General features: G+C 35.5%; 1 protein-coding gene across 3 annotated transcripts in view; it reads right to left on the bottom strand.

Moving 5' to 3' along the window:
* LAMA2 (laminin subunit alpha 2) overlaps nt 1-22,128 on the bottom strand; it is a 353,391-nt gene that overhangs the window by 180,322 nt on the left and 150,941 nt on the right. For all 3 annotated transcript variants that reach the window (XM_021391626.1, XM_021391625.1, XM_021391624.1), the window contains exon 12: nt 20,765-20,938. In XM_021391626.1, coding sequence (XP_021247301.1) covers nt 20,765-20,938 — 174 coding nt within the window. The remainder of the gene's footprint in view (nt 1-20,764; nt 20,939-22,128) is intronic.

The following is a 22,128-nucleotide window of genomic DNA, read 5'->3' on the forward strand; positions in this document are numbered from 1 at the left end:
CAGTACTTGAAGGGGGCCTACAGGAAAGTAGGGGAGGGACTTTTGTTTACAAGAGTATGTAGCAACAGGATGAGGGACAATGGCTTTAAACTGGATGAGGGTAGATTTAGATCAGGATATTAGGAAGAAATTCTTTATTGTGAGGGTGGTGAGACACTGGAACGGGTTGCCCAGAGAGGTTGTGGATGCCCCATCCCTGGAAGTGTTCAAGGCCAGGCTGGATGGGGCTTTGAGAAACCTGGTCTAGAGGGGGGTGTCCCTGCCTATAGCAGGGGGGTTGGAACTAGGTTATCTTAAAGATCCCTTCCAAACCAAATCATTCTATGATTCTTAATTTTTTAGTGATACATGGCATCAAGTTGGTGCAAAACTGTACAAAAAAATAATGGGTTATTGTATATAGAGATAATTGGGTTAACTTGGAAGCATTCTTCAGCATTTCAGTTATTAACACCTAACATAGATCACTTAAAATTAATTTGGAACATTTATACCGCACTGATGATAGCAATATAACTAAGGCAATCATTTCATGAAGACGGCTTTGGACCACTGAAGATCTAGAGAGATCTCGTCATGTGATGTTGACTTGCTCTCAGTTGCTTTACCTTATGTGGAAAGCTAAAATAAATATATAATTAACAGTACTTTTTCCGTACATTATTACAATTGCCACAGGGACAAAATGCAATTAGGATGGGATCGAGAAATATCCTTTGCAATCATGATATGATTCTAGCTATGGATACATACTTTTATTTTGCTTTAAAGTTTATAGTTTAGGAAGGTGACATTTTATATTTTTCCACCCATAAATATTTCAGTAATGTAAACCATTACTTAGAAATTATATTCACTATAGCCTTTTTATAGCAGTGTTAACTATGGGACGCTATACCTTGGTTTCATAAATAAATTAAGATAAATGACAAATGATTATTTTTGTAAAATATCTCACCTATTGGGAGATTTACATGTTATTACACGGGATATCTGACATGCTTGTAGTGGTTTCAGTTGTAAATTAATACCAATAGCACAACAAAACATTCTACACTTAAGCTTATTATATATGCACATTTCTCAGTGCGAATTGATGACAAAATGTTCAGAATAATGAGAAACCAAGGTACTTCTCATTAAAGGAGTAAATTTTCGGTTATCTACTTTTTGTCAGCATTTTGGAATTAGTCAAAGCAGAATACTTTAAAGTTAAAGTGGGAATTGGGGGTACCCTAACCCTAGTTGATGTTAGGTGCCTAATTTACTTTTAGAGATCTGACAATATTATTGTCCCTCTGCTATCAGTGGAGAAGGAGATAGTATATCAACACTCGAGTGAGTTAGAGCTATGCATTACCCCTTGATGAGGAGCCAACAAGACTGACTTCTGAACTGAACACATCAGAATAGAACTAATTATTTGACAAAGTTTCTGCATTTAGGAAGTTCATTTGATAAACTACATGGTGAGTAAGCAAATCTGAACTGTTTAAACTGCTTTAAACTGTTTTCACTGGTGGTAGTCATCTTCCCAAACAATTAACGTGATTCAGAGTCTTTCTAATCACTACTGCAGTTCTGCTTAATTCTGGAGAAGTTCAAAATATGAGCATAGAGGCCTGTAATTAGGGAAATAATACCAAAAGTAGTCTCTAGGCATCAACAGGTAAAAAACTGGTCTTCTAGAGAGTATTTTTCTGAGTGAGAAAACAGTGTGTTGAGAGTAACCCAAAAGAAAAAGAAAAATAAGAATATAATTCTTAAGTAACATAATTTCCAGGCATAATTATTTGGCTACAGTAGCTAGCTTAACTCAAACAGGATGTAAGTATTTTGTTAGTCTGAAATATTCACATACCGCTGAGAATTCTCAATGGTAGAGATGCTAGAGAACATAATGATGAGCTGTATGTGGCTTGACGCTCTTCAGCAATATCCACAAAATAAAAGTAAACATTGCCAGAGTGTGGGTCTGAGCAGTGGAGCTCAATTGCTCTACTTTAAAATTATTAAAACAGGTACTGACATTCTACAGACATTCAGTCTGGAGAAGAGGAGGCTCAGGAGAGACCTCATCGCTCTCTATAACTACCTGAAGGGAGGTTGTAGTGAGCTGGGGGTCAGCCTCTTCTCTCTTGTAACTAGTGACAGGACGAGGGGGAATGGCTTCAAGTTGCGCCAGGGGAGATTTAGGCTGGACATTAGGAAATACTACTTTTCTGAAAGAGTGGTCAGACGCTGGAACAGGCTGCCCAGGGAGGTGGTTGAGTCACCGTCCCTGGAGATGTTCAAGAAACGTTTAGATATAGCATTGGGAGACATGGTTTAGTGGGGTTGTTGGTGGTAGGTGGATGGTTGGACTAGGTGATCTTGTAGGTCTTTTCCAACCTAGCTAATTCTATGATTCTATGATTCTACATTCTCCTGGAAATAATCTGGGAGGCAGTATGGGCTAGGAGACATTCTCAAATTATAGCTTGGATGAGACAATTCTCTTACGGAGGATGAAAGAGTAGTGTAGAGTAATAATTTTATTAGTTATACTACTACACAGTTTATTCCTTAAATAGTCGCTACTAATACAATAGCATATGGTGTCAACAGTATGCCCATATCAATGGCTTCAACTCTAGAGAATAGGTCCTTGGTTTATTAATTCAGATGTGTCCTTATGCACCCACATGAATAATACTTTTGATAAAGTATCTCAAAGACTAATTTGCAGTTTTCTTCACTAGTAATTTGAGTATTCAAAACTCATTGCATCCAAATGCCATCTTATGGTTGAGTACAGTAGTTTGTGTGTACAGTTTTGGCAAAATCGCTGTTTTATTACACCAGTATCAGCCTGTTGGAATGAGAAGCTCATGATGTAAATAACATTAGCCCTTTAATTCAATACAGAAACTACTCTAGACCCTGCTTTTTCCTACCTACCTCCTCTATTCAGTATAATTTTACAGCAAAATGAGGAGGTGTTTGATGTTTTAAGAACATTTAAAAATGTCTAAAGTAACAGTTAGAAGTCGTAATACACTATGCAAGATTTAAGACAATTTTTCCCAGACTAACATAAATTAGTACCATATTGTACACATGTTGTATGAAGATAATATCCTGCCAAGTAGAAAAATGTCATCCTAAAATAGCCACATTTACTCAGGATATTGATCTAGCATCGCTGGATTCTATAAAAGATAGAAAAGTGGATAATGTAACTTCAGACATGAAAAGTTATTAAGTGAATTGAGTAACTTTTGGAGCTGTACTTAATCCTCAGTCCCTACATCACAAGCATCTCTTGGGTCAGATTGCTTTTATAGCACTGATCTCCTAACACTGGTCATTTTTGGAAAGGAGGAGGAACTCTGAAGTGACTAACTTGCTAAGGTTCCTGTGTCTTGTATTTTTGCACAGGACAGCTATTCATTTACTTGCCTCCTAAAGTCATAAAAAATGTGCTAGAACTCCACAATTCCCTTTGAGCATATTTATAAGGACTTTATAAGTAGTTATAGTGCTCCAGCAGTAATTTCTACTACGGAGGGGTTTGTTTTCAAGTTTGCAGCTTATTTACATCTAAAAGGCTTAATAAATCACCTAACATACACATGCATATGTAAAACTAGATATTTCAACAAGGAATAAATATTTAGACATCTATATGCTTTAGTCTGGATCCCACTATACAAGAAACAGCAGTGGAATAATGTTCACCAACTGAAGAGTGGCTAGCGGTAATCTGTGTTGTCTACAGGAATGCAGAAGACAATACCAAAGCAGAATAGTTAAAGATTTAGTATACACTTAAGAACAAAAATCTCATCTCTGTTTTGAGTACACACACTGCTTCACTCTTTTGGGTCCCAAAAAGATATTTAAGGCCTAAGACAAGAAATCGGGAAACAAAGCATCTCTTCTCTGCCTCATAACCAATGCTGATAGAGTGCAAAATGTCATAAATTGGTGCATCTCTAAAGGAGTACTGAGAACACTGCCACCTATGAGGACCTGATAAAAAAAATGATGCATTCACAACCGCATACATTTTCTTACAATTAACTGTCCTGTGAAACTCAAGTTCTCAGTCAGAAAAGAGTTGGTTTTAGAGAATGCAATATTAATCACATTTCTGCAATAGAAGTGAGAAAAGACAAGTGTTTTTTTTAACATGGGTTGCATGGGCCCACTCAAGAAAAGCCAGAATGTGCCTTGGAAAGTAGTTAAGCTAATTATTCTTTTCTGTATCCTCCTATGATCCTATTTGATCTGATTTATTACTTCTCTTTCTTCAGTCTTTTTTAGCTAATCCAGATCTGTTTCCAGGGCTCACTGCTTTTTATATATTCCAACACAAAAAGTTAGTATGTGATACAGTAACTAGATAAACTAGAGAAGCAATAACAACACTTTGTTTCTTTGTTTATTTTGATACTAAATCTGAGTCAGAGAGATTGAAAATTTCTTAAAGTCTTTATAACAGCAAAATTATAAAATGCATTAACTCCTAGGACATATAGATTCTAATCACTGCTAACATAAATGTTTTAACTATTTAGCAGAAGATTGTAATGTGAAGGCAGAAATAACTCATCTCCCCCAAAAAAGAGACATTTAAAAGGTTTTTCTTATGATGTAATCTCAAAATGTTTTCTTTATTTCTGATGAGCATATGGTGTAATAGAGAGCAAAGCTGCAGCTTAAACAAGAGGACGAGAAGCAAATATGGAAATTTGTGCTTTGAATTCAATGAAAATAATTGCATTTCTTTACAGATGATTTCGCTTCTAGGCAACTTAAACAATTTGCCAGTGAAGATGGTCAGAGTAAAGCAGCATTGCAACCTAAAACAAAAGCACTGTTTTGTCACTCCAAAAAAAAAAAAAAAAAAAAAAAAAAAGGATATTTAATAGTGGTACTGAGGCAAGAAAAAATATTTTCAAAATCATATATCACTGGTAGAGAGTAGTACAGAGTGGGCTGGTGAGTCAGAATGTGCCCCAGATGAGTCCCCCATTTATTACTAGATGTTCCCGTGATAAAGATTTGAATGTACAGTTAGGATGACTGAAGACTTTTAAATACAAAGACACCACCATCAGTTCAGAGGTACCCAGGACAGAAAATGAGGTTAGGAGAGTATGCAATCATCATGCCCTTGCTTGCTTCATAAAAATATTTTCCTTGGCATTTACTCTTCAACATCTTTACCTGGGTAATGAGTACCCTCAGCAAGTTTGATGTTGACACCAAGCTGAGTGGTGCAGTTGTCAAAAGAGAAGGGAGGAGTGCCATCCAAAGGTTCCTGGACAGGCTTGAAAGGTGTGCCCATGAGAACCCAATGAGGTTCAATAAAGGCCAAGTGCAGTGTTGCGCTTGGGTCGGGGCAATCCTAGATATGAGTACAGACTGGGAGAACTCCTTGCAAACAGCCCTGCAGAGAAGGATCTGGAAGTCCTGGTAAACGAAAAGCTGGACATGTGCCAGCAGCATACACTTGCAGCCCAGAAGGCCAACAGTAACCTAGGCTTCATCAAAAGAGGGGTGGGCCAGCAGAGAGAGGGAGGTGATTGTTCCCCTCTACTCTGCCCTTGTGAGGCCCTATCTGGAGTACAGCATCCAGGTCTGGGGTCTACAGTGCAAGAAAGATGTAGAGCTGTTGGAGAGGGTCCAATGAAGTCCAAGAAAATGATCAAAGGGCTGGAGTACCTCTTCTAAGAAGAATGGTTAAGAGAGCTGGGTTTGTTTAGCTTGGAGAAGAGAAGGCTCTTGGGAGACCTCATTGTAGCATTCCAGTACTTAAAGGGAGATTAAAAACAGAAGGCAGACTAAATTTTACACATTTTGGTAGTGATAGAACAAGGGAGAATGGCTTTAAACTAAAAGAGGGAAGATTTAGATTAGATGTTAGGAGGAATATTTTACTCAGAGGGTGGTGAGGCAGTGGCACAGGCTGTCCAGAGAAGCTGTGGATGCCCCATCCCTGGAGGCGTTTAAGGCTAGGTTGGACGGGGCCCTGGGCAGCTTGATCTAGTGGGTGGTAATTCCACCCACAGCAGGGGATTAGATGACTCCTTCAAACCAAAGTAATTCTATGATTAGAATGATATGCTGATATGCTGTTTTCTCAGACTTTGTCTTTTCCTCAGAAAGATACAGAAGGTTTATTATTTTATGCCAAGAAGTGGACATATAAACCTTTCTTGCAGTGCCTTACAGTCATAATAACAGGAAAATACTCAGACGATAATATATTGCCATCTCTCTCTCTGTATTCCCTGAAGAACCAAATAAAATTACTTCACAAGAATCTATGATATCCCTTCCTAAATCTATGATGTCCTTCTCAGGACAAATTCCTCTTCTGTTTGCAGTTTACTGCTTTATTACACACTGTGTTCTTGTTTCATATGAAATGCTCTCAGTACTGCAGGTGAAAGTTCTTCCACAGAGCCACTGTAGAATACAGATCCATAAAACAGATTACTTAATATAGGTCTGGATCAAAGATCTGTAACTGTATACCTGATGCAGACTGAGGTAATTTTCACTTCAGTTACTTTAACAAAACAAAAAAAAAAACAAACTCAAAACGAAAACAAAATAAACAAATAAGAAACCTTTAAAAACTACCTAATAATCACTTCATATTTTTCTTAACTATCTAAATCAGAATCAGGCAATATGCAAATATGCATCCAGTGGTCCTAGATATAATTCTCCCATTAACTCCACTTCTTCCCTTTTTCCTCCCTAAACACAAGAACTCCATGTGAACATGTGGTATATTAGGTTCAGTCCTTAACAACACAATTATCTCTACAGCACATAGCTATCTAAATATCCTTGTGGAGAATTGGCACAAAAACTAACAAGGAATGAATAAATTAATTAAGAGAACCTGTTACAAATTGTCAGAAAGCTTACAATGGTAAATGACAGCTACAGACAACAGTTACAATCCTGGGAACTTTGAGGAGCTCATTGAACACACCAGTTACTCATAGCTGGAGCTGGCTTACTGAATACTTTTATCTCTGCTCTTAACAAGACGTTGAATGCTGTCCCAAGGAGATGTACTACTTATTAGGGAAGCTCATGTCTCAGAGTATTCATGCTTTTGTTCACACAGTCAGGATAATAAAGCATACTAACAATAAAATGGTTGCTTAATTGCCACTGTCATATTGCTGGGAATTCTATTTAAGCTGCTTTGTATACAAAAGAAAAGAAGACAAGATTTATGGCCTTTGGGACAGTATTCAAACTACTTCCTTTGAACTTTCAACATTTTACATTTAAAAGAAAAAAAAAAAGATGCCCTTTTAATGCAATGGTTGAGAACTTTTTGCTGAAATGTTCACATTTTCCAGATGGTCCCAGATTGCAGTTAACTTGTATACATACAAGATATAAATCTGTGATAAAAAAAATATGTATTTTTACCAACACAGCTAATGAATACAATTTAGCTTTAGTGTCCCTCCTATTACTTATTCATTTGGTATTCATTGTTTTAACACTGACCATAATGATACACATGATATACATTAGTTTTTACAATGGATGTCATTTATCCCTCCATAAGTATTTTGTCATAATTCAGCATAGACAGTAATGCTCATTATGATGGATCATTTTTCATTAATGAAACATTAATTAACATTTACTTATTGTAAAGTGTCAGTCACTACCTTCCTAGGGCAAAATAAATCCTGCTTTGTAATAGAAGCTTAAATTCACTATATTCTTCAGGTAAAGTGAACACATTTTGGTAAATAATTCATACTTTCAGTGCTTTATAAAATGCTGCAGCAGTAATATATATGTTTCAGTAATTACGAAAGCTGAGCCTTCCCACACTAGAAAGCATGCAACTTCTACCAGGCTGGAACTTCATTTTTGAAGACATGGGTGTCTACAGTCACTATACACATATTTTTATGTTGATCTTCCCTATCATCACAGAAAAAAATATCAGGTACATAACAGAGAATCTCATAGATGATTTTTCAGCTTTGTGAAGATTTTGTCATTTGAACATGAAATGGTATTTTTGTTGTAAAAATATCAGAAGGTGTTTAGTAGGTAAGGTCAAAATCTGTTTAGACTCATGTCTTCTCTAAACATGGATAAAACAACAGAACACAGCTACAAGTTCTGCATATCTTTTATACAGAAATCTGTTTAAATGGTCATTGAATATTCAAATTCCATAAGGGAAACCTACACAACAATTTAAATGCATTTTCTGTAAAAACAGGAGTCTTTGGAAGAAAACAGAAAAAAAACTACAAATGTTTAGAACTTTTTAATTTTTAGCTGCATTCAGGAAAAGATGAGGTTCAGTTGTGGTAGCACATTTCATTTGTCATTTAGCAGCCATTTTCTAAACAGAACCTACAGCATTTAGCCATTCAAAATACTGAAAGACAGCTTGAAAGAATTATAATGTAAAAAAATCTGATAGAGGGAAGCAAAAGCATTTATCTTTTGGAACATACAATATGTGATCAGAACAAACTTAACATGCTGTACAATACATCTACAGCCCAGAATTATCATATTCCTCAAAACTGACTTTATTCATGGCATTGGAAAGAAAGCAGACAAAGGAGCTAAATAATGATTTATAGAAAAAGTAACTAAAGCTAAGTTTTTCATATTTGCCTGGGGCAATACTCTCAATGGCAATGAGCAAGGTATACAGACAATAGTCCAAAAGTATACAGTAATGAGTCAAAATACATATAACTTAAGGGGAAAACTTCATTCTTTACAATAAAGTATGTGATCTTCAGAATTTTTGGATTTTTGTAATTAGCTTACATTGAAAATGTGGAAATGTTTTTCTTATATAAACACACTTTTGTCTGGAACTTTCACAAAACTGTTAGGATTTATAATTCTGAATTGCAATAGCAACTGTGTTTTATCACACGTTTTCATAAAGGTTTCAGAGTTTGATGAGACTGCTATGAAAGAGTGGATGTACTTCCATTTAATTTGGAATTGAGTCTCACTGTGGAGATGGTCAGGATATACTCTGAGGCTTGGAATCTGAACCCCTATGATTCTCTTAAGTCTTTCAGCGGCTGTTTCTCTCCTTGAATTTTGCAGGCAAAAGGATGCTTTTTTTCCCACAGAGTTCTGTGAAGGCTTGGTAATGAGTTTGATGATTCACTGATTAGGTTATCTATTTGATCATATTGGGAATAAGAGGTTTTTGAGTTGCTGTGTTTGTTACCAAATATTGAACATTTTCAACTGCTACTAATCTCTTTTCAGTAACAAAAGAAGAAAACATACAAATTACAGATTCTCAAATGCACACCGTAGAAGCTCAGAAAATCTACCTTAATGCCAGACAGGCTCAGAAGGATTGATCTGGCAGTGCCACTGGCCAAACTACAAAAAAACTATCTCACTGCAATTTTTCTAAAAGAAAATTTGAAAATGTTTGGTGGAAAAATTCCAAGTGACTATTTGAATGAAGAATTCCCAGTTAGCTTTCATGTAAAATCTTGAAGTTTGCTTAGAAAGGTTGCCTTGATCATCCTCATATCTCTAACTTTCTAAGCTTCTTTAATCCCATGTGGCTAGTTTTATTCTCTTGAATGCTTTGTGTCATACAGTCATATTTCTGTTGGACAGTTTAGACAAACATATAAAGCTATTTGTATTCAAATGCATGTATGTGTTTTATTTATGACATAAAACAAGAAACACAAGAGACTGACAAAACTGTATTTTTGTCCATCTACCTGAGCTGAACTACCACATCATCTGTGAAAGAGGATAATTTACTGGATTGTACATGGCATCACATGAACCACAGCAATAAATCTGTAGAAAGTTCATTCTCAAAAGGATGTTTCATCACAGCAGACTAAACAGAATTAACTCAAATACTTAAGTAATAAGACACAGCTGACTAAACAACATTTCTATTTATTTGATTAGCTTTAAGGACATCTGTTGTCACAAATCTACTTTGCAAGTTTAAAAAAAAAAATAGTTTAATTCCACCACTTTTATTAGTTTAGACTGTCTAGGATTATTAAATTAGGAAATATTTTTTTTCCATAGCTAATGATAACAGGATACTGATCTACTACTCATTTTGTTTCTCATTTTACTATTTTGGGTTTTATCTGTTCTTTTAACTTGGCAAACATTTTAAATAATTAGATGTATGCATAGCTGTATACTGTCTCATTTTATTTAAAACATGTAAGAAGAAAATGTTCCTCAATAATATAACAGATCTTGATAACCTTATCCTTAAAAAAAACAAAAACAATTGCCTTAATGTAAATTAAATACTATACTATGGCTTTCTGGAGTGTGGGAAATAAACTACTGATGGAAAACTATGTTCTACCATTCATAGCATTTATATATATTAATATAGCTGCAATATTAATGGTGCCATCCCATTCATGGCAAAGCAAACTTACAATTGCAGATGTTTTGCCCCATTAAATACACATTACAGAGGGAGACGTGGATACAGATAGCATTCCTTTGCTTACTGACTAAAGCTTAAAGCCTTCATTTAAGGAAGTCCTCACTTTAGGCCACGCTTTCAGAGCAGACCGTAGCTATCTTGTTCATTAGCAAAATATAGTTCAAAAATTTTAAAAAGCATTTCTCTTAAGGGAATTAATTAAAAATTTGATATAGAACCAAGATCTTGTTTCAGGATGGTAAACTGAAAGTATATATCACTGGGCACTGATATTTTAAATTAATAAAATAAAGTGAAATCCTTAACTATAAATCAATCAAATAAATACACCAAACAACTGAAGAAAACTTGTACAGAAAGTTGTTGAAACAACTGCCTTCATAGTGGAAAAATTTCCTGTCCCCAAAGAGAGTTCAACAAAACAAAGAAGTGATCTGCAACTGTTCTAAATATTTCATAATATCTGAAGGCTTCAAAACTATGCAAGAAATTAATGAAAAATATTGATAGTGCTACAGTCCCTCTAACTTTCTTATTGTTATGAGGAAATTACTTCTGAACAACAAATTGATAAGATTGAGAGGGCTAAACAAATAAAACAAACTCTTCAATTAGAAAAAAAAGTATTCTCCTACATCACAATATAGAGTGCCCCTGAGACTGAAAAGGCATGTAGATACCAATCAGAAATTCATCTAGCCATCTCAGGAGACAGGAGCGATATTGCACATATTGTGAAAAATGCTAGGTACTTCTAGCAAATATGGAGTGTTCAGGCAGGTCCATTAAAACAAACAAACAAAACAACTTCACAAAAAATAATTGTAAATATATTCATTTGGGTACAACAATCATCCGTGTCTACTCATGCATGGTATCTATTTTCATTGCTGATGCTTCTGTCAATCTGAAGTTGAGAGGTAATGGTCTTGTGATTCAGGGAAACTGCTGAAGTGTTATACTCAGGCTTCAGTTTGAGAGATAGGTTCATTTATCATCATAATAAGATATTACCATTGATAGGTCACAACTCATTGAAGAGACAGTCAGTCTAATTGGCTCAATTCAGTTAACTGTAGATGTGCCTCAAGGAGGTGAGCGGTGCTTTGCAGGTAATATTCAATCACCTAACAAACCACTTGTTAAATAATTCATCTCAGTTCAGACTGGAGTTCGAGCACATGATTATTCTTTCAATATGCCAAATACCTGGTCTTAACCCCTTTGTCTCTTGGGTCCAGGAAGACAAAGACAAATTCATTCTGTAGTTAGAGTAATCCTCTCTTCTAGAAACTTACTGAATATTTAAAATTTCCACTGAGGTTTTCTTTCAAAAGAAATTTTATTGTAACCAGTTAGAGTCTCTCTTTGGAAAATAAAATCTTTGTTCTGATCATTCTCTCCTGCTAACAGCTTATAATAAGTAAACCTTATGGGAATGTAAAGGAATAGAGCTCATTTTGCCTGCTAGAACTTTAATGAAGCAATATGGATCCATTCAGAAATCTTTAGCAGTCAGGTAACAGTAGAATAGATGAGACAGATGGAATTGTGTGCATAAGACACAGGACCTACGGGATTTAAAGGATGCTCTGTTCAGATATTAGATCAATGTGTGAGTGATTCACAACATTAAAATATTTGGGATAATGAATGTATGAAAAGACAAATTAAAAGTAAACCAGTACTTCAAACTTACAATCACTGTTGTGCTATACTCTTGTCAGCTTTGGTTCCCATTCAATTTCTCAATTTTTCAAAGACCACTGCAACCAAACTGCTAAATTCTTCTGCCAAATGCTTTAAGGTGCAAACTTTTTTTTTGTCAAATGCTTTAAGGTTTTATTTCATCCATAACTTCCAGTTGAGTTGCGGTGACTTAACACCAGACAACAGCCAAACATCCACCCTAACTCTCCCCTCACCTCTCTCCTAGAAGGAAAGTGAAAAGATTAATGGATCAAGATAATGACAGTTTTACAGGAAAAACAAAAGCTGTATATGAAGGCAAAGCAACAAGAGGAATTTAGTCACTACTACCCTTTGGCAGGCAGGTTCCTGGAAAGTAGGGCCACATCACATGTAGTAGTTGTTAAGACAAATGCCATAGTCAAACCTGTGTCACATTCTTCCTCTCTTTCCTGAACTTTTACTATTGAGCATATCACATCACACGCTAGGGAATATCACAGAATCACAGTATCACAAAGGTTGGAAAAGACCTCTGAGATCATCTAGTCCAACTGTCCTCCTACCACGAATACTGCCCACTAAACCATGATCCTTAGTACCACATCTACAAGTTTCTTGAACACCTCCAGGGATCGTGACTCAATCACCTCCCTGTACAGCCCATTCTAGCACATGACTTCTCTTTTGGAGAAGAAATTTTTCCTAATACCCCACCTGAATGTCCCCTGGTGCAACTTGAGGCCATTCCCTCTCATCCTAAAACTAGTTATGCAGGAGAGTAGGCTGAATCCCACCTCAAAACAACCTCCTTTCAGGAAGTTGTGGAGGGAAATAAGGTCTCACCTGAGCCTCCTCTTCTCCAAACTAAACAATCCCAGTTCCCTCAGCCACTCCACAAAAGTCTTGTGCTCCAGACCCCTCACCAGCTTCACTGCCCTTCTCTGGACACTCTCCAGGGCCTTGATGTCTTTCTTGTAGTGGGGAGCCCAAAACTGGACACAGTATTCGAGGTGTGGCCTCACCAGTGCTGAGTACAGAGGGATGATCACTTCCCCACTCCTGCTACCAACACTATTTCTGATACAAGCCAGGATGCCACTGGCCTTCTTGATCACCTGGGTACACTGCCACATGTTCAGCTGAGCACTGAGCAACACCTCCAGGTCCTTTTTCTCTGCACAGTCTTCCAGCCACTCTGCCCCAAGCCTGTAGTGTTGCCTGGGGTTGTTGTGGTTGAAATGCAGGACCCAGCACTTGGTCATGTTGAACCTCATCCCACTGGCCTCAGCCCAGAGATCCAGCCTACCCACATCCTTCTGTAGGGCCTTTCTAACTCCAAGCAGATCGACACTTCCTCCTAACTTGGTGTCATCTGCAACTTACTGAGGGTGCATTCAATCCCCTCATCCAGGTCATCAATAAAGATCTTAAATAGGGATATTATTTGGGTATTAACTATCCCTTTGGCCATTTTGGATCAGCTGTCTTGGATGTGTCTTCTCTCAATTTCTTGCCCACCCCCAGCCTACTGACTTAGAGGTTGGAGAGAAAGCCTTGATACTGCACAAACTCTGCTTGGCAAGAGTCAAAAGCCTGGCATTTTATTTACATTGCTTTAGACACAAATAAAAAGCACAGCACCATATAGGCTGATATGAAGAAAGCTAACTCAAGCCCAGGGAGACCCAGTAAAACTGTAAAAGTCTGGTGTTAGTATCAAAATATCTGAAGAGTAAGATAGTCTGCCTTTCTGTGTCTTTTAAGTCAAAATATACAAAAGTGAAGATTTTTATACTTACTTTTTGGTAACTAACTGGAAATTTACTAAGTATGGAATATCGCTCTGAAAAATAGAGCTTGTAAGGCACCGAGCATACTGGTCCTTCCACTCACCAATCATACTTATATAACTCACCAATATTTATATAATTCACCAATATTTATGAAGTCAAGAATTTGAAATCACTTAATTTTTACTAGAATTAGTTGTGAAACAAGTTATTTCTTCCCAGAAGCAAATGCAGAATAAAAGGAAAAGCAACTTTTTGTGACACTTTTGGATGCCTTTTTCAGTTTCCTTTTGCTAATGACATCTTAATTGAATATGTACGTTTTGAAATGCTGATGAGCCACTCTCCTTTCTTCTAGACTCTAGTTAGTAATAGTGCTTTGTGATTTAAATATGAGTGACTCTTGCCCTTAATACTATTAATCTAATTTTTAAATATACAGTAGAATGATATTTTATTGTAAAAATATAGGACTTTTTAATCTAATGGTAATGGTTGTAATGTACCATTAACAAAGTTGAATTAGGTCTATCAGACCTATTAACTGGTTAAAATATCACATGACACCACATACAAAATTCTATTATACTATTTACTTTGAGGTAACTTATGATCATCAAGTAACTCCAGTTATCATCTTCAAAGCAAAAGCATATTTGCTGAAAATGTATGTTGTGTATAAAAAACCACCATATGTCCTCACTTTAAATGTCAGTTTTCCTTTGCAGTCTTAAGTAACCACCATTTAATTTAGCTAACTCGAGCTCAAGAGAAGCGTATTAAACCATTGTCACCATGCTTCTTTTTTTGCAACTTCATTAGCTGTCACTCCAAATCACCTGTTAGTTCTTCCTAAGTCACAGACTTTTTCGTCTGCTTTCTTTCATCCTTCAGTATTTTAATTTTTGGATCAGACATAAGAAGAGTAAGACCTTTCAATCTAGCAATAAATTTACTATCACTATTTCCTAGAGCCCCCTCAGTATTCTTTCTCTAATATTTACATCTCTTCTATTTTTTTTTTGTTGTTTGTTTCTCCACTTTTCAACTGCCTCTATTGATAAAAATCCTTACCTTCAAGGCAAACTTGGGCAAGAAGTTAAAGCAAAGGACACTTGGGATTTATAAAATAATTTCACCTATAATAAATTTCCTCATTTCTTTACAGCAGTATAAGATGATTTTAGCAGAAAGAAATTAAATGTATCATGGGATACATGATACTACTACTGTCAGTGGACTCAGCTAGTCAGATTCTGAGTCCTGTTTTAACTGATTTCAGAGGCACAAAGAAGTCTATACGGTATCCTTAGTTTCCACTGCAATCACAATAAAAGCCGTACTTGAACTGTCCAAAGGGGCTATCCAAACATCATTAGAAAGAATTAAAAAGGAAAAAAGTTTGTGAAATGTACTTATGTTTTTCCTCAGTAATGAGTAGCTGAACACCAAATAAAGCAGTTCCAAGGCTGTTTTATTTTCTTCTGAGGACCAAGCAAATTTTGGCTAGTCATCACTATGAAAGGATGCATAGATACACCTTTGTTACATTTCTTGGAGCCATGATGAGAGAATATTTCATCAAAGCTAAATAATCTAAACTGTGTAGTTAAGCAAACTTAAAGAAAGAATCAGTCAGCTGTGGTTCTGATCTTTAAAGTGTTTTGCTCTTCACTTGTACTCAGTTGTTTGTCTATCCCTTTCAGTGCCTGAATTTGGCTATTATCTCACTTTTTAGAAGCTATAGTGAAAAACCTGCTAATAAACAAACCAGCACACTTAGAGTAAGTTGAAAACCACTTCACACTGCTGAATGAATCTGTTTACCATGGTGACTTAGTTTCAATTTCAATCAATTTAGATTCTGATTTGGAATAAAATTACATTCTTTATATTAGATTAGGTTTTACTTGTTAGAAAATAAAAACATACCAATAAACTGAACCAGCTTCTTTTCTTTTTCCAGAAGTGTGCATTCAAATATGAAAGTCAAAAGAAGTTGAAGTATTTTTCTTTAGGTTCAAATGATCCATCTTAATTTTCTGTGATATGTTGGCTAGATACAACTTAAAAAAAAAACCTGAGTATTTGCAACAACTGTGAATAAGTTCAGGGATGTTACACCAAATGGAGATTTCTCAAATTCTATTTGCTGCTGGTGCCTATTCACGTTTCTTTCACACATACGAATAATGTGCATGTAACATAACTATTTCACTCAAATGTACAAGATGTTAAGAATCAATTAATGTCTGCAGAAAATCCTATTTGATAAATCATAAATGACACAATCACATTCCCTACTACATCGCCCTCCTTATTTTTCCTATTATATATGTTCCTTGTTATATGGTCAAATCTGGGGCTGAAACTTATTTCTGTGCAGAGGATATAATTAAAGCTAATTCATCAGGAAGTGATGGACTTCATCACTATGGAAAAAATCCTTCAGACAATCAGCAGATACTTCAAGCACTGCCATTTTGTTCCAAAATATTAGGTTAAGATTAGGGCAATGCATCTGTGCTAACTAATCTTCTACACAACATCCTAAATTCTCCAAACAACCAGGTGAAAGAAAGAAGTATATTTTAAAGGCACATTATATAAGAAAACATTAGATAACTTAAGCTTCACTGCCTTAGTTTCCTGACAAAATTCATATAGACGCATGCAGGCTAAATTTAAGACAGGGCTAACAGTTGTAATTTTGTAGGCTAAGTCAGCCACTGCTCTTCCTGCAAAGCCAATGAATTTCACAACAAAATGATGGCAGAAAAAAGTAACTTCCAGTAACAATTTATTTTGCATCTTGGATACCCATTTATACCAAAAGGTGTTAAGATTGTTCTCCTTTTTGAGGCAGAAAGTAAAATCAAGAAAAAGACTTGAGGATTTATCTAATTCAGTCATGTCCTCTGAACTAGAAGGTCTTGACATCTGACACCATGACAATACTAGATGAAGCTTTCTGGGTTTAGATGCATCAATAATTTAGCACAATTGATCCTGGCATTTCTGTTCCAGCTGATTATTGTATTATTTATGCTTCTTTATGTTTTGGGTTTCAACTCCTTCCTTTCCCCTTGTGAGCTGTAGATTGCAACTTGCTCTGTATTATTCTGCCTTTTGCACTACAACTGCCTAAGAAATGAAAACAAATGGAAGGAAATAAACATAAAAGCCACGAAGACCTAGCTTATGATTATTTTAGAATTCAATATTTAATCCTATGAGGTATTCTGGGCAGTCTGCAATAGATAATGTCACCAAAAAAAAAAAAAAAAAGCTGCTCACCCCGTCCCAATCTATAGCTTTCCATAGTAGAATACTTTTTAAAGGCCAATAGATTTTTTTGAAGTTTGTATATACTGGCTGCAGGCTTATTACAGTCTTCATGCCTAGAATCAAAGAAGCATTGACTTTTTAAAGCCAGCAACCAGGTTACACAGCTAATTATAAAAGAATAGGCAAAAGAAATGAAATGGCATTGTTAAGTTGAACAAAACACCCTTATTGTTCTGCCTGCACAGATTCTACACAAAACTTTCAGCTGTTGTCCTGATTTTTACTAGCATTCAGAGAAAGAACAATATACACATATATGGATGCTTAAAAGTATATGGAGTTGAGAAACATGATGTACTAGAATATTTTCAATCTAACAAAGCCTGTTATTCAAGCATCTTTTGCTTCAATTTTTTATATAGTCTGATTTCATGAAGAACTCATGCTGAATGGGATCATGCTATAGAACTAGTCCAAATGACAACTGTAAAATTACATTTGATGCAAGAAACTGCTCAATCATAACAAAACCTGTTAGTAAGCCAATGGTGTTTTGGAGCAGAGGTGTTTTAAAGCTTCTGGTGTGTTGTTTACAGTCTGAATAATGGCAGCAGTAATAACTGTTCAAAACCCAACCAAAGGAGTTAGAAGACACTTATCTAATTCCTATATGGGTGTTTAAAGTGTTCAGGGACCTGAATTTTAAGACATCTTCTGCCTAAAGGTCACTAACCTGTGACTGCTGACCAAAAGCAGTGCTCTAATCATGTGAAAAGGGTGATTTATATCTCCACCATCATGGTCAAAGTTGGGCTTTAGCAAAGGCACATATTTGCAAAAGACAGAAAATAAAGAGAAGCTTCCTGTAACCATGAAACATCAAGGACACTTAACCCTTCCATGCTGACTTTTAAACAGGTGTTTCAAACCACTTCACTAAGATCAGTACCTAATTTTTAATTAATTTATACTCTCCCTTTAGTGCTCTGATCAAATAGTATCAGAGTGTAATGCATTACACTTTCAGACAAATTTATAAAAATATTTAAGCATTTAATATACACTTACAGGTTGGTTGATAAAATTATTTAATGAAGTGCTGACAAAAAACAAATGATGCTTTTAAACATCTAACAATGTAATTAGAGTTGATAGAATAAATTTTTCAGTAACTGCAAGCTTTAACAGACCCCTTGTTCTCACGATTGCTCTAATCCTTAGTTCAGTCGGTTATTACAAAGCAGGCAGGAAGATAAACTATTTTATGATGCTTACTAAAACCTTAATACTAGCCATTTTAAATTTGTTCTCCCCAATTATCCACTAGTTTCTAGAAATTAAGTTCCTCCAAATTACTTCCAAATTGCATTCTGCTTCAAAAACAGCTTTTAGTTCAAAAACTTATATAGTCAGGCATGGAAAATAACTGGCTCCTCCTCCCCCAAATTATCTGTATTCATACAAAAAAGTTTAAGTTGTATTATTAGCATGTATTTTTAGGAGAATGAAAGGTGATGTTAAAATAATCTATTTACACAGAAAAGGATACTGTATCATCTATAACCTCTTGTTATTTATTATCTCTCTTTGGAGACATAAAGACCGGTTTACTATAATCTAATACAATCCACTAAAAAGGATGCTGAAGGCTGCACATTCAGAAGTATCCCACTTAAAATACTCTTTTTTTTAAAATGCAGGAGAAGCATTTTGAGAGAAATGCAAAACAAGCAGATAGTGCACATATGGCAAGCAATATTATGGAGGCTTATGCACAACATGCCAACTTTATATTAAAATAAGCATTTTAAATAAGGATTTTGAGATATATTTGAAAACTGGAAAATGCAGAACGGTTACTGTGTTTTGTAACTCAATTTTCTTTTCAGGAGTGCCATTTAAGAATAGTAATTTTAACAATAAAATGGACAAGCAGTTTTCTGTGACACAAGGTTTGTGAATTACAGTAGAAGTGTACATCTTGCTACAGGATTTCCTAAATCATTCTCTACTTTTTCTATGACAAAAACTCTTAAAGAAGCTTGCCTGCTCTACAATACCAGCTAGCAATCAGTCTCAGGAAAGAGTGCTTTCATCAAGTTTCAGCTGTTTGGTTTTATCTAGCCGCAGCTGTTTAGAGAAGTGGTTGAGTTTACAAATAAGGACTTGCAATATTCCATCCCCACTGTATCATATGGGCTAAGCATGTCTTTATGACTCTAATTTACATGATGCAACATGACAGTTAAGATGTACTGTGGTATTTTGTGACTGCTTTTAGTATTATTGTTGTATCAAAAATTTATATAGTTCAGTTGTTAAGGAAATTGTTTCATTCATACAGAGATGTCTGACAGTAACCACGAAGGACCTCCAAATTGCACTGAAAAAAATACCTTCCATCTTCAAATACTTTGTGCACATTCTTATCATTATTTTGCTCACTGAATAGAAGCAGGATGAAATTCTGTCTGGAAATGTATCACTTCTTATCACAAGGTAAATTCACTAGGTATGGAAAATTATAGAAAAACTCTCCCTTGACCAACGAAGCAAGCCTGACTACCTTTAACAATTTATAGTCTTGAATAGGATGCCCAATTCTTTGGAATGATTCTATTTAGTTTCAACATGCTCACTTACCTTCTGTCATGTTGATTTTCAGCCATCAGGAAGAAAATAAATAAATAAGAGGTTGACTAGCTTGAAGAGAGTACAGTGGAAAAAGTGCTTGTGTTAGTGTTAGTATTCTAGATAAATGTTTACCACAATCAGTATTATAAGAAATGGAAAGCTGTTTATCTTTCTTCACATTTAGAACTCATTCAGTCCTTAGTTTTATTCTCCAGAAAAAAAAAAAAAAAAAAGAAGGGATTTTCCTGAGGGTATCATTTGTAATAGCAGAAAGCCTAAAAGCCCAACAATCACACCACTAAGGCAGTCAAGACTTTAGAAAGCAAATATTTGGCATAAACCTGCAACGCATGAATATGTGTGTATATGCACACATGTAGACTTGGATAATTATATGCACTAGAACTGGTGCAGAGCTCACAACAGCATCTTCTGAGTTCTAGGACAAAGTACTCCCTACACAAATCTCTTGCTAAACATTAAAGTTTTGCAACACACCCCCACAACATCTGATACACAACTTGCAACTTATGATAAGCAGATGAAGGAATGAGTTTTCAGAGCTGAAGTGGGAAAAGAACAGGACAAGACGAACTACATGCCAGCTAATTCATTCAAAAAAATAATGCTGCAAACTATAAAGACTATTCTAATACCTGACAGCAGAAATCCAAAATAGGCATGAGGTCAAAGATACTTAGTGAATTTTCTCTGCATATTTTTTGCAATAGAAGGACACTCCATATGCCTCAATCCTTTCTGCTTGAAATTTTTCTGGTCAGATAGCTACCTGATTTAATCTCACTTCCATCCCCATTCAAAACCTTTTTTTTTGTTGTTCCCAATAAACCATATTAGCGTCGAGGCAAGTACAATCTGCACTTACTTTGTTGCCCAAATAAGAACTGGGTGCACTCCAATAATAAGTCTGTGGCAGTACTTTACGTGCAGACACGTTGTTGATGCTAAGCTGCTGACGCCCACCAATACTCTTTTGCTTAGGAGTAATTCTGATAAGACCGGAGAAGCCAACTAGATACCAACCATTCATATCTTCTATCTATGATGGCAGAAAACAAAACAAAAAAACCCACATTACAATCAGAATCAAGACATCAATCATATCAACTGTCACCAAGTCTTATTCTTCCATTTTTAAAAAAATGACTATGTTTAAAAATATGATTAAAGGCAGTTTAAGAACAAAAGAAATAATAGGATAAATAACAATAAAATCTTCTCTTATTTTTTGCATCTGGGAGTTAGAACTCCTGAGCAGTTTGTCTGAAGTAAGTACTGTGTGCTTTAGATCATCCAGAGGGAGGCAGAAGTTCTATCTTACAGTAATATACATAAATATGATTCCTCTGAATATGTTATATGAGTTTACAATAAATAATATCAGACAGAAGAGAGTGCAGAAGATGATCTGACAAATGGATATACATTTTCAGATTGTCATAGGCAATGTAATTCATACTAATTTGTAATTCTGAAGTGTTACGACTTACAAGTTTAAAAGGACAGGTTTTTTAGAAAACCTGAAAAAAATTTGGATCAGCAGAGATCAGGCTTCTGGAGCCTGGATAAAAACATAAAAATGTACTAGCTTAACTGTGGGCTAGAAATTTTTCTACATGCTGGCATGTACATGAACACACTAGACATATGATTTTATTTTCAGATTTCTAGCATACTGCACAGCCAAGACCAGAAGCTACCGGATCTGGAACATATTTCCCAAACTAGATCTACAGATATGAATATGTAGCATACATCTGTTACAGTGGAATCAGTGTATAAGTTTTGAGAACTAATGTAAAGTTTAGAGTATATTTAATGCTGAAGATATTTTTTCTAGAACACAAATAAGAAGGGCAGTTTTATCACATTTTCACATAGTTTCCTAGGGATACAGTACATGAAAGAAATACACTCAAAATGCCCCCTGAAAGGCAACACATTTCCTTATGCCATCTGAATGTTGTACATTCAATGTTTCAAAATTCTTAATTATTTCAGGTCTAGAAATCTAATAATGACCTATAAAAGAGGGTTGCTCTGTGGATTTGTTACAATTTAATTTAGTACTGATTATGCAAGCATATTCCAGGATGGAAGCACATGGCTTCATTTGTGACATTTATAACTTCTTTTGCACTTTTCCCTGTTCAATTGCACATTTTTCAGAACTTTGTCAAATGAAGAAAAAACAAAGTTTTAAAGTATTTTTTTTCAGGATAAGGCATA

Source organism: Numida meleagris, chromosome 3, assembly GCF_002078875.1.
Source record: "Numida meleagris isolate 19003 breed g44 Domestic line chromosome 3, NumMel1.0, whole genome shotgun sequence".
In the NCBI taxonomy this organism is placed as follows: domain Eukaryota; kingdom Metazoa; phylum Chordata; class Aves; order Galliformes; family Numididae; genus Numida; species Numida meleagris.